This window comes from Lampris incognitus, chromosome 17 (genome assembly GCF_029633865.1).
Source record: "Lampris incognitus isolate fLamInc1 chromosome 17, fLamInc1.hap2, whole genome shotgun sequence".
Classification (NCBI taxonomy): Eukaryota; Metazoa; Chordata; class Actinopteri; order Lampriformes; family Lampridae; genus Lampris; species Lampris incognitus.
The window spans coordinates 14,657,632-14,671,644 of record NC_079227.1 but is presented as its reverse complement, the minus strand read 5'-3'; the positions used below and the strand labels follow the sequence as shown (position 1 = coordinate 14,671,644).

The 14,013-nt window shown below is 44.2% G+C and overlaps 1 protein-coding gene across 1 annotated transcript in view; it reads left to right on the top strand.

Moving 5' to 3' along the window:
• Window positions 1–14,013, top strand: part of LOC130127109 (ankyrin repeat and fibronectin type-III domain-containing protein 1-like) — an 88,743-nt gene that overhangs the window by 36,508 nt on the left and 38,222 nt on the right. The window contains exons 8-9 of the mRNA XM_056296685.1: window positions 9,369–9,468; window positions 12,522–12,654. Coding sequence (XP_056152660.1) covers window positions 9,369–9,468; window positions 12,522–12,654 — 233 coding nt within the window. The remainder of the gene's footprint in view (window positions 1–9,368; window positions 9,469–12,521; window positions 12,655–14,013) is intronic.

Genomic DNA, 14,013 nt, shown 5'->3' with positions numbered 1-14,013 from the left:
AAACTTCAGACCCATTTTCCCGTACATAACAGGCCCTCGGGGAGGGCCTCACAGACCGAACATTCCTCCCTTTCTCCATCCTTTAAGCCTCCTTCCGTCTATCTGTATTTTAACGACGTGACGGCAGCGGACCGTGGCAAGGGACACATTTCCGACAGGGTCGTTTGGTGCCAGACCAAGGGGCAGAATGGCGGCCCGCCGACGTTGTTTGTGAGCGGTGCTCGCCGCTTCTGCGGTCTGCCTGTCTGCCCTGTGTTTACAGGCCGGCAATTATGTGACGCTTAATTAGCTGAAGAAAAAGGGGGCTGCGGTCTGGAGATTGGCATCGCTGAGGGCCCACGATCCCCGCGGGCCTCCAAAAGGGTCAGGGGGGACCGATAGAGGGACGGCGTAAAGGACGAAGAGAGGGAAGAGAGATAGACGGCTGAACGAAGGGGGATAAGATAACGTTCAGTTAGGCCGAGTAACACAGGAGACTCACTCAACCTTATCGTCACCTCCGCTGAACTTGTAAATGCTGCCGTTTCACACGCTCACACATGTACAAATGCCAGAGTTTTTGTTTCTGTCCTACGTGAAGGGTGGCCAAGTGGCACACATGGAAAATAACACGAAGTCGCGTGTTCATGGGACTGTACAGTAGCATGGCACATGAACTAAGAGTGCGCGCTGTAAGACATGACCCGTAAGACTGACAATAACAGTCGCTGGCTGTGAAAGAGGTTGTAGTGCAGTAGACATGGTACAAAAGGCGTTCTTGGTAGAAAATAATCACATGCCAGTAGCATTATTGTACTGTATGTGCTGCATCAGGGGCTGGCTGCCAACAAAAAGCAGCATGGAAATTTGATCTCAAGCAGCCCCAGTTTGATGCACCAAATTCAAACTGACACATTTGTCAATCAGCGAACCCTTAATTAAAAAAAAAACATGCTCTGTGGGGTGTCCGGGTGGTGTGGCAGTCTATTCTGTTGCCTACCAACATGGGGATCGCTGGTTTGAATCCCCATGTTACCTGCGGCTTGGTCGGGCGTCCTTACAGACACAAATGGCTAATTCTGCAGTTGGGAAGCCAGGTGTGGCTACGTTTCCTGGCTGCTGCACTAGCGCCTTCTCTGGACGGTGGGGGCGCCTGTTCGGGGGGGGGGTTGGAGTGAATAACGTCATCCTCATACATGCTGCGTCCCCCTGGTGAAACTCCTCGCTGTCAGGTGAAAAGAAGTGGCTGGCAACTCCACATGTATGGGAGGAGGCATGTGGTAGTCTGCAGCCCTCCCCAGATCGGCAGAGGGGATGGAGCAGCGACTGGGACGGCTCGGAAGAGTGGGATAATTCCCCAGATGCAATTGGGGAGAAAAAGGGGGGGGGGGTTCAAAGTTGAATTAATGTAATGATCATTTGACACCTAATTCGACTTAATGGCCTGCTTTTATTATCAGAACTATTTTAAATTTTGCAAAACAGTCACAACAGTGTGTCAACACAGAGAACTACATTAGAACATGCAGACTGTCCACAGGACCACACTATAGTCACGCCACATATTCACTCAAAGCACACTATAGTTATAAAATATCACACTAATCATATTATATTAACACTATATCACATAAAGCACACTATATTCACAGTGGTTTTTGTTTGTGATTTCCTGTAGAGTGTAAAATGTTGGGGTTTCATATGTCTAAGATCCTACCATGATGGTTAGAACATAACAGGCCAGAAAAGATGCTTGAAAGGTGCACACACATCTCCATGGCACATGGCTCAGGTAGCTGGTTGGTTACTCATCATTGATGATGGCCTCTTGCTGTCCATTTGGTTGCCCTAGTTTAGGTCACAAACAAACACCCACACACAAACAATGTTTTCATACTTGTCAGACCTTTACATACCCATCTTCTGAAGACAGAAAAAAATCAATTGTTAACATTAAAACACAATCTGCTTGTTTACCTACAACGTTTTGTTTATACAAAATGGGAGACGTGTGACACAAATGTTTGCATTTGGAGTGTGCGACTGTAAAAATACGAATACAGATGCTGACTTTCTAATGCAGAGGACTGAGTAAAACCCACCTTAAGTCGTCAGGAGGCGGCGCAGCAATACACTCCTTTGTGCTATCTGGTCTGTCACATCACTGTCCAGGCCCATCAAGTTTTTCATCTCAGTTGTCATCAGCATATCAAGATTTTCATCTCAGTTTTCATCAGTATAAGGGCCTCCAGATGGTCCTGAGACATGGTGCTTCACAGTCTGTTCTTGATGAATTCCATTGTAGAGAAGCTCCTCTCACAGGAACCCGATTGACTGACAGAGTAAGGAGACATTTGTATGCCAGACTAAGGACACTATGCATCTGTCAACAAGTTGTATCGATTTAGAATTTGAAAGCAACAGATTGCACCGTTTTTGCAGGAAGCACATGTTTTGATCCCAGGTTCCTCATCTCTGAGATCATAGCCTTGTAAAGGTGGCATCTTCAGTGCTTCCCAGTGTTCCTCCAGGCTTATTAATTCAGCTTCAAGTGTCTCAGCTGTGACTTTGTCATCAGTCTTGATTAAGTACCTGCTGAGACTTTTCAACGCTGTTTGCTGGATGCCCTTCTCTATATGTCAGCAAAAGTACCTTGGATGCAGGTATACAAAATCTGTGCAAACTGAGACCTGATGTCTTTTGCCACTCTGTCCAGAATTATGTTGTGGACTTTTACCACGTACACGGAGATAGGGTCTGATGAGCTCTCATTCAATGCCAATTCGCCTGCCATAGCTTTCTTCTTTCTCACCCTTTTTTTCTGGCAGACCACCCTGGACCTCAACCTCACGGTCAATGTGGCCCTTCAGCTTCTCATTTGCCCATACTACAAACTGGTCTGCTGCCTTGTGAACACCTATGAAGTCCCTGGCACGCCTCCTTCGGGTTTCTTGAGTCTCCTTAACCAGCTGTTGAACTATGAGATTCCCATATAAACATTGCAATGTCATTCCATTCAACACAGAAAAAAGTGTTGCAGTTTGCATGACAACCTGTGTAGAGTCTGCCAACACCAGATTAAGGATGTGTACATAACACCAGATGTGCACCTGATTTGACTTCTCTGATAACAGTGAGGAAAAGCTCTGGTATTGTGTGTTGTGGCTCCGTCAGTGGCATTGGCAATACATGTAGTCATGTCTTTTGTGACATCTTCCAGAATCTGTGCCAGTAACTTCACAAATGCCTCCCTGTTGTTTTATCACAGTCGGCGACAGAAATTAGCCTCCCATGGACAACTTCAGTGACATATTTGAGGATTAATGAGCATTGCTCCTTGGATGGACGCTTTGGCCCATCCTTGTGGTGAAATGTTGTGTGAGCATTGATCGATTTTGGCACATCTTATGTTTTTCCCCCCCTCTTTTTCTCTTTTTCTCCCCAATGGTATCTGGCCAATTACCCCACTCTTCTGAGCCATCTCGATCTCTGCTCCACCCACTCTGCCAATCCGGGGAGGGCTGCAGGCTACCCCGTCTCCTCCGATACATGTGGAGTCCCCAACAGCTTCTTTTCACCTGACAGTGAGAAGTTTCACCAGGGGGATGTAGCGCATGGGAGGATCATGCTATATTACCCCCAGTTCCCCCTCCCCCCCGAACAGGTGCCCTGACCAACCAGAGGAGGCGCTAGTGCAGCGACCCGGACACATACCCACATCCGGCTTCCCACCTGCAGACACGGCCAATTGTGTCTGTAGGGACACCCAACTAAGCCGGAAATAACACAGGGATTCGAACTGGCGATCCCTGTGTTGGTAGGCAACAGAGTAGACCACCACACCATCCCGACACCCAACAATAAATAACTTGAATGAAGTAGTCCAACCTGATCATATGATTGTGCTCTAATTTACTTCACAGTCAGACAGTAACATTCAATAGCACACCTGTAATTGGATCTGTGCTGGTTCCTGCTCCCTCCTCCTCCATCCTTCCCCTTTCCCTTGTTCAGAGCCATGGTCATCTCTTTGTTTAGACTGTAGAGCAAGTACTTAACAAATCATTTTTATGGCTGGGCTGGCTATCAAATATTATATGCGGTATAGGTTATAATGTGAAAAAGAATTGAGTAGCCTAGAAGGAAATTATCAGATTTACAAGTTTATTTCAACTATTTACAGCCGAAGTTGATGACCATATTTTTCAACACTATAGAGAAATTTAGCGTTAACTTCTCTAAACCTTTGCACACTGAGTCTGACTAGTTAAATGTTGGCAATGGTCCAACCTGTAGTGGTACTCTAGCACTGAAACCTCAAGATTAACAGAAACCCTTTTTTCTTTAATTAGTTCGTTTAGCTGGTTCACAGCACACAGAATGTAAGCATTACAAAGCGCCTGCTCCCAGCTCACGCCTCAGTGATGTTTCTGGCTCTTCACTACCGTCCTCATCATCACCTGCTGACTGCTTAAATAAATCCATTGCCTTGGCACACTTTGCATTGTCAACCAGCAAAGCCTATCTGGCTGGACCAGCTGGCAGGCTAGCTCTACAAAGGCGACTGTCCCTGACTGACTGCCTGACTGACTGAGCAACCACATTAGAGTGACTACTTTTTCTTCTTGTTGGTTTTTATTGGCGGTTGGCATCTGAAATGTATTACCGCCACCTACTGAAATGTAAGAACTTCACCGTAGTAATTATTTACATTGTACACCCAAAGTGATCCTATTCATGATATTATCTATCTCAGACCCGGTCTGAGTTGATGCAAATCCTTCCTGCAGTGTACCATCTAGTTCTTCTCCAGATATGTCAAAAACATTCAGCTATCTCCTGGCAGCATCCAGCACCATCTTGATTCTTTCCGACTTCCCCTTTATTTCAGCAGCACAATTTATGACCATGGCAATGAATGCCAAATTTTTTGTCCATGCAGATATTCTGGTCAGCTCCATTCCTTTTCTGCTTCAGTGCTTTTTGCACTTCCACCATCTCATTATTTCTCTCCATTCTCTTAGCAACTTTGGCATACGACGTTCCCATTTCTGCTGTCATCTTATTCACTTTCTTTTCCGTAATTCTTGTTGGACTCTGTGCGGATCCTATATCATGATTTCCCTTGCAGTGCAGGCTCTTTGCTTGCGCCTTCTCAACTTTACAGTCTTCAACATTGCAGTTGTCTTTCCCACATCTTCTGACTCCATTATGCACTGCCTCAACGTGTCCATATTCTTGACAACAGGAACCATCTGAGAGGAGCTGTCTCATATGGCCTCGCCCTCTAGCTCACATAATCAAGGTACACTCTTTCCAGCAACTCCCCTTTAAAATTCAAACACATTGAATTATTGTCGTCCTTGTCTCCCTCTCAGAATCTAGTCATTCTTGCCTCACACACACCCGCAACATCCCAAAATGACTCAGCCTTTACTGACCAGTAACTCCCCTCTTCTTTCCTTTTAATCCAAGTGAGAATCAAGTTACACGGAGACTTCTAAATATCTTGATTTTGATTTTAAGGGCTATATCTTTCTGGTGTTTTGAGATAGAAACAACGATAACCATCCCACTTCTAGTTATCCTGATCGATCGTACATCCTCTACAAACTTTCTGACATCACATGGGTCCTTGAAAATCCTGTTTTCGCTTGTCACGGCTTTTATCGCGACAGGATATGTCTCCTCTGTTCTCAAATGATTCAATTCTTCTGACTTTTCTTATTTTCAAACCTGCTCATGTCCTTGTTTTCATTTCCAATTTCGCTCTCCAACTCTGACGCCATTTACGCCATACTGGGGATGTCCATTAGAGTGACTGACTGAGTGATAATGTTTGACACGATTGGGCCGCTGGATCAGGTGACCAACAACATCATTGAAGTTACACGATTGGTCGGCCAAGCACCGAGAGGCCATGAGGGAGAGCACACATTTAAAGCCCCAAATAACAATCCCTCTGACAAAACACTCACTGCCGAACTCACAAAAGCATTCCACGGCTTTTGTGGCTGGTGGACCTGCACAAATGACACAAAGAGAAATCATGTAATTCTCAAAGTACCTGCAAAGAGTGAAATGCACCCTTTACTACGTTGCCAAGCAAATAGCGTCTCGTTGCTCCGGTGCTATTTGCATGTATTTGAATTAGTTAAAATGCATAAATTTGGTGCAAAATTCTATGCAAATGAGCCTCATTGCAAAAAAAAAATTCAATTCACAAACACCAGAGTCATAGAAAAACGGATCCGTAGCTAGAAACAGATGAAAGAATTAGAATAGGTGTAATTACAATTAAATAGGTGTAATTACAATTAAATTAACTTCTCTTTCAAATCAACCATCCCAACATATAAGTGGAAAGTATTTTTCTTGCAACTGCATTTATAACCTTTTTTTTACTCGAACGTAGCTTAACCATGTCATGTGATATGCTACTTCAGTACACTTTAACAACAAATATTACTGGGACCACTACAGAAAATTGCAGATGAACATTTAATACCCAGAAATTCACATTATAGACGCCACCACTTAACTATCCCTGTAACAAACTGGCCACAATTTCGACCATTGACCATACATGGTCCAGCCATATACTCGATTTTGACCTGGTCTTGTTCTTTTTTTTCTTCTTTTTTTTTTCTTTCTTTCTTTATTTATTTATTGCCGCACCTTCTCTGCACTGCCGGCTGTGGGTTTTCTCTTTCCAAATATGTTTTGGCAACAAGTGCTAGATACCAACTGCCCAAGTTGAGTCAAATCAAGTCAATTTAATTTGTATAGCCCAATATCACAAATTACAAATTTGCCCAACACTATTGTGTTGTGCTAAATACTTTCAGTTGTGAGAGCAACTGCTACGTGCTATTATGGATTGCACCAGCCCTGTCACTGCAGGTAAGATTACCTATTAACTATATAATGGCGGGGTTGTGTAAAAAAAAAGACTGGAGGCTCTAGTTTCCGGGTCATAGCACAGTCCAAGGCCCTGGCGCTAACTCACAGCACAAGTAGATCTAAGATGAGGCCAATATTTTATTGGGGGTTTTTTTCTCCCTTTTTCTCCCCAATTGTACCCATCCAATTACCCCACTCTTTCGAGCCTCCAGTCGCCGCTCCACCCCCTCTGCTGATCCGGGGAGGGCTGCAAGCTTTCACCTGCCTCCTCCAATACATATGGAGTCGCCAGCCCCTTCTTTTCACCTGACAGTGAAGAGTTTCGCCAGGAGGACGTAGCGCGTGCGAGGATCACGCGTTATTTGACAGACTACCGTTTAACATGTCTCCGTTCTCACCAGCATCTTTCTCTCTTTCCTGCATATTCTGTGAACACAGCAGGAGACCTTGAATAGTTGTGATCACGGATCAGTTAGCCTTGGTAATCAGTTCGTTCTTTCAGGTTGAATGAGGTTGGTTGAAATATTTGAATCCCCGTCACCATGTTGTTTCCATGCGTAATGACGCACATTGTTTTATGCTGGAAGACAGTGATACACTTGCAGATAGTTTTTTTGGTGATTAAAAAGATTTAGGACAGTAATCGTTAGTTAAATTATTCACGAAATAGGCCAGCACAAATCACACAAAAGTGGTATGTGTGATTTTGGAAAAGTCTATGCTTACTGCGCCTTCGCCTAAAGCCCGGAAACTACTACGCAACGCCCATGTCTGTGCTAAGACGTGGTCTGAGCAGGTGGAGATGCAGGCATGATATTTGGTTTTATTTCCACCAGACTAGCACTGCACCACCTGATTTTGACTGACAGAGGTCTTCTCGCTGGCATTCAATTCAAGTTGAGCTTGACACCGTGATTTTGTTGTGCAAATATATTTTTACTCTTATGTTTTATTGTTTATATTTGATATTCTTTATTATCTTTTCTTTACATATATTTTTATATTCATATGTGTCACTTATTTTGTATTGTATTTTAAGCTTGTGCAGCACTTTGGTTCAACTGTGGTTAAATAAACTTGACTTGACTTAACACACCCTCTACTGCACCCCACGCCCATTTCGGCGTAAATGATGTCATGGCAAGCCCAGAAATGAGTAAAGGTGCACAGGTGAGAGAAAAACCACCTTACACCCAACGAAATTGTCATTACATCTGCGTTAGCGCTACCACTGGCCTTGCACCGTCCCGAAAGTAGAGCCCTAGGTGTTCTGACTGTCGATGTGTGCTACCTATCAAGATGTGATACTTAGCAGCTCTGCACATGGTTGTGGGATGTTAGGGTTAGACTGCTATCAAATCGTGCTATGGTAGCATTTTTCAACAAGGCAGCATGTTTTTGTATGTTAAATGAAAATGATATTGTAGCACGAATCAATAGCAGCCTAATTCTAACCCCAACCTCTCCTACCCATGCGCAGAATCACTAAGTAGCACATCTCAATAGGTAGCACATATTGACAGAACCCTGGCCCACCTGGAAAATTCCCGAACTTCCCGATGGCCTGTCCGCACCTGTGTCACATGCATGTGCAACTGTCTACTACACAAACTGATGATCAGTGAGGTGTAATTGTTTGGAGAATCCCAGTATTGTGTTTTTCAGGCGTTTGAGGTCTGGGGAGAGCCTCCTTGTTGAGCTTTCCTTTATAACAGTTCGCCTGTGTTCGGTTCCTCTCCACGACATCTGAGAAAAGAGCTGCAGTAGTTTGAACAGCTTTTTGCAAATCAGATTTGGACTGTGTTCATAGGTGGTTTTCAAAGTGATTCTAATCGAATTTCTAGATACGTGTCTCAGTCTGACGTATCAAATCGGATTTTAAATGTCTTTTATGTCGCTCCCAATGTGACACACAACGTTGCTGTTCGCACCACTCATTGCCCTGCTTCTGGCACCACACCTCTTGCTGCAGGCCGATGCTGGTGGTACATGCAGCACATATAAATATGGCTGCACATATCAACCTCCTCCATCACCATGGCTTGCTTATATGAACAGACTAGATGTCGCTATAGTGTGAAGACCAAGGGGATACGGCTTCATTCTTCATAGTCTGCAGCTTGTTGTTTGCTGCACTTAGCCTACGTCATTACCACGGCAGATAGATAGATAGCTAGATAGATGGATGGATGGATGGATGGATGGATGGATAGATAGATAGATAGATAGATAGATAGATAGATAGATAGATAGATAGATAGATAGATAGATAGATAGATAGATAGATAGATAGATGGATAGATAGATTATGCATCAGTGCACAAATCTGATCTCATCACTTGCAAACACTAACAGTGTGGACAGTCCGGCCCATAGGTCGGATTTGAGAAACAAATCAGATTTGCCTGCAGTCTGAACATAGCCAAAGAGGAACTGCAACATCTGTCAATGCTTCCTCTACCCCTCGTCTCTCTCTTTTGTCCCAGACTCTTCAAAGCTGCAGAATCCCAGCAGAAAGCAGTCGGTGTCCCGAAGCCTCAAACATCTCTTCAACTCCTCCAACAAGTTTGTGAAAACGCTCAAAAGGTTTGTACTGCTATATAAACCTATGTTTCGTTCAGTCGCACATAATTTATATTTATGAACAGAAGCGTATTGGCCATAGCCATTTGCAAAAATGGGATGCGATAAGGGATGCAAGTAATATGTAGGCTATGGTTATAGATGGTTTCTGTGAAATTTAAATTATTTTATTTAGCCTAAATTAAATTCAGTAAATTTACTTTTTTTAAACTTATTTATGAGGAAGTTTTTTTTAAAAATTTCATTTAATGTTTATTTAATAGGGGTGGATGCATTATACATAGAGAATTGCACAACATTATCCAAAGCAATGCCTCACAGCATTTCCAGTGCCCGTCCCTAGATGGGCCTTTAAAATTACAGACATAAAACATGTTTACAGACAACAGAGTTAAACTATGTGGTGCATTTTGTTGACCTTATAGGAACAGCAGTATGACTTGCCGGCATAAACATATACACTCACTGGCCACTTTATTAGGTACACCTTGCTAGTACCGGGTTGGACCCCCTTTTGCCTTCAGAACTGCCTTAATCCTTCGTGGCATAGATTCAACAAGGTACTGGAAACATTCCTCAGAGAGTTTGGTCCATATTGACATGATAGCATCACGCAGTTGCTGCAGATTTGTCGGCTGCACATCCATGATGCGAATCTCCCGGTCCACCACATCCCAAAGGTGCTCTATTGAATTGAGATCTGGTGACTGTGGAGGCCATTTGAGTACAGTGAACTCATTGTCATGTTCAAAAAACCAGTCTGAGATGATTCGAGCTTTATGACATGGCGCGTTATCCTGCTGGAAGTAGCCATCAGAAGATGGGAACACTGTGGTCATAAAGGGATGGACATGGTCAGCAACAATACTCAGGTAGGCTGTGGCGTTGACACGATGCTCAATTGGTACTAAGGGGCCCAAAGTGTGCCAAGAAAATATCCCCCACACCATTACACCACCACCACCAGCCTGAACCGTTGATACAAGGCAGGATGGATCCATGCTTTCATGTTGTTGACGCCAAATTCTGACCCTACCATCCGAATGTCGCAGCAGAAATCGAGACTCATCAGACCAGGCAACGTTTTTCCAATCTTCTGTTGTCCAATTTTGGTGAGCCTGTGCGAATTGTAGCCTCAGTTTCCTGTTCTTAGCTGACAGGAGTGGCACCCGGTGTGGTCTTCTGCTGCTGTAGCCCATCTGCCTCAAGGTTCGACGTGTTGTGCGTTCAGAGATGCTCTTCTGCATACCTCGGTTGTAATGAGTGGTTATTTGAGTTACTGTTGCCTTTCTATCAGCTCGAACCAGTCTGGCCATTCTCCTCTGACCTCTGGCATCAACAAGGCATTTTCGCCCACAGAACTGCCGCTCACTGGATATTTTCTCTTTTTCGGACCATTCTCTGTAAACCCTAGAGATGGTTGTGCGTGAAAATCCCAGTAGATCAGCAGTTTCTGAAATACTCAGACCAGCCCGTCTGGAACCAACAACCATGCCATGTTCAAAGTCACTTAAATCACCTTTCTTCCCCATTCTGATGCTTGGTTTGAACTGCAGCAGATCTTCTTGACCATGTCTGCATGCCTAAATGCATTGAGTTGCTGCCATGTGATTGGCTGATTAGAAATTTGCGTTAACGAGCAGTTGGACAAGTGTGCCTAATAAAGTGGCCGGTGAGTGTATACACATACATTATTTAGGAAAATATTTTAATATACACTACCGTTCAAAAGTTTGGGATCACCCAAACAATTTTGTGTTTTCCATGAAAAGTCACACTTATTCACCACCATATGTTGTGAAATGAATAGAAAATAGAGTCAAGACATTGACAAGGTTAGAAATAATGATTTGTATTTGAAATAAGATTTTTTTACATCAAACTTTGCTTTCGTCAAAGAATCCTCCATTTGCAGCAATTACAGCATTGCAGACCTTTGGCATTCTAGCTGTTAATTTGTTGAGGTAATCTGGAGAAATTGCACCCCACGCTTCCAGAAGCAGCTCCCACAAGTTGGATTGGTTGGATGGGCACTTCTTTGAGCAGATTGAGTTTCTGGAGCATCACATTTGTGGGGTCAATTAAACGCTCAAAATGGCCAGAAAAAGAGAACTTTCATCTGAAACTCGACAGTCTATTCTTGTTCTTAGAAATGAAGGCTATTCCATGCGAGAAATTGCTAAGAAATTGAAGATTTCCTACACCGGTGTGTACTACTCCCTTCAGAGGACAGCACAAACAGGCTCTAACCAGAGTAGAAAAAGAAGTGGGAGGCCGCGTTGCACAACTGAGCAAGAAGATAAGTACATTAGAGTCTCTAGTTTGAGAAACAGACGCCTCACAGGTCCCCAACTGGCATCTTCATTAAATAGTACCTGTTAGAGCCTGTTTGTGCTGTCCTCTGAAGGGAGTAGTACACACCGGTGTAGGAAATCTTCAATTTCTTAGCAATTTCTCGCATGGAATAGCCTTCATTTCTAAGAACAAGAATAGACTGTCGAGTTTCAGATGAAAGTTCTCTTTTTCTGGCCATTTTGAGCGTTTAATTGACCCCACAAATGTGATGCTCCAGAAACTCAATCTGCTCAAAGAAGTGCCCATCCAACCAATCCAACTTGTGGGAGCTGCTTCTGGAAGCGTGGGGTGCAATTTCTCCGGATTACCTCAACAAATTAACAGCTAGAATGCCAAAGGTCTGCAATGCTGTAATTGCTGCAAATGGAGGATTCTTTGACGAAAGCAAAGTTTGATGTAAAAAAAATCTTATTTCAAATACAAATCATTATTTCTAACCTTGTCAATGTCTTGACTCTATTTTCTATTCATTTCACAACATATGGTGGTGAATAAGTGTGACTTTTCATGGAAAACACGAAATTGTTTGGGTGATCCCAAACTTTTGAACGGTAGTGTATATATGCATAGAAATATATATAATGAGCAAAACCAACAAATCGACCAGACACTGTTACCAATGGATGAAAATGTCATTTTTCTGTTCCCAAATTTATTATTTTTTTAACTTCCTGGAATGCACCACTTGTGCTGCCTTGCAGGGGGATCTACCTGGCCTCTGTGTTTTACCATAAAGACAGTTTGCTGGTGACAACTGAGGACCAGATCCCCATTGTGGAGGTGGATGACTCCTATGGCAGCACCCTCATGCAAGACTTCCTCTGGTTCACCAAGGTATTTCTTATGGAGAAATAGTGTACTTTTAAGTATGTTTTTAAAGTAACATTGAGTAAAATGTACCAATCATACATGTGCCAACCGAGGATCGGTGCGGCATCAGCAGTAATGCGGACGTTGCACTGGACCGTTGTGGTGAAGAGGGAGCTGAGCCGGGAGACAAAGCTCTCAATTTACCAGTCAGTATTCGTTCCAACCCTCACCTATGGTCATGAGCTTTGGGTAGTGACCGAAAGGACGAGATTGCAGATACAAGCAGCTGAAATTAGTTTCCTCCGTAGGGTGTCCGGACTCAGCCTTAGAGATAGGGTGAGGAGCTCGGAGTACAGCCGCTGCTCCTTCGCGTCGAAAGGAGCCAGTTGAGGTGGCTCAGGCATCTGATTAGGATGCCTCCTGGGCGCCTTCCTTTGGAGGTTTTCCGGGCACGTCCAACTGGAAGGAGACCCCGGGGTAGACCCAGAACTCACTGGAGGGACTTCATGTCCACTCTAGCCTGGGAACGCCTTGGGATCCCCCAGGAGGAGCTGGAGGGCGTTGCTGGGGAGAGGGATGTCTGGAGTGCCCTACTTGGCTTGCTGCCACTGTGACCCGACCCCGGAGAAGCGGCTGATGATGAGAAAGAGTAAAATGTACTTCTGAGTAAACATTACTCATGCACCATGAAGGCATACTTAAAGTTAACTAATAGTATACCTGTATAATGTTGGGACTGAAACGTATAATTTTTGTTGACTTACACAATTATAGTTTACTATTTTCAAGATCATCATTTGCAAGTATGACAAAAGTAAAATACACTTACCTATTTTACTTTAAAAGAGGTGCACTATACTATAAGTGCGCTGATGTAAACTTCAGTATACTTTTTCTCAGGGATGGCTGGTAGTCTCGGCCTGAGGCTCTGTGAATAGTAGCAGAGAAGTAACTTGCCAGGTGAAGATCTGTGCATAAATGTCTTCACGCCTGCAAGCCTGTGTGTTTCATCAGTTGCATACACATAGCGTTTGTACGTGCCCCAGGGGGCAGAGTCAAGTTTACCCCCCCCCCCTTTTTCTCTCCAATTGTACCTGGCCAATCACCCTGCTCTCTGAGCTGTCCTGGTCGCTGCTGCACCCCCTCTGCTGATCTGGGGAGGGCTGCAGACTACCACATGCCTCCTCTGATACATGTGGAGTCTCCAGCCGCTTCTTTTCACCTGACAGTGAGGAGTTTCACCAGGGGCACGTGGGAGGATCACGCTGTTCCCCCCAGTCACCCCCCGCCGCCAAACAGGCACCCCAACTGACCAGAGGAGGTGCCAGTGTAGCGACCAGGACACACACACATCCGGCTTCCCACCCGTGCAGACATGGCCAA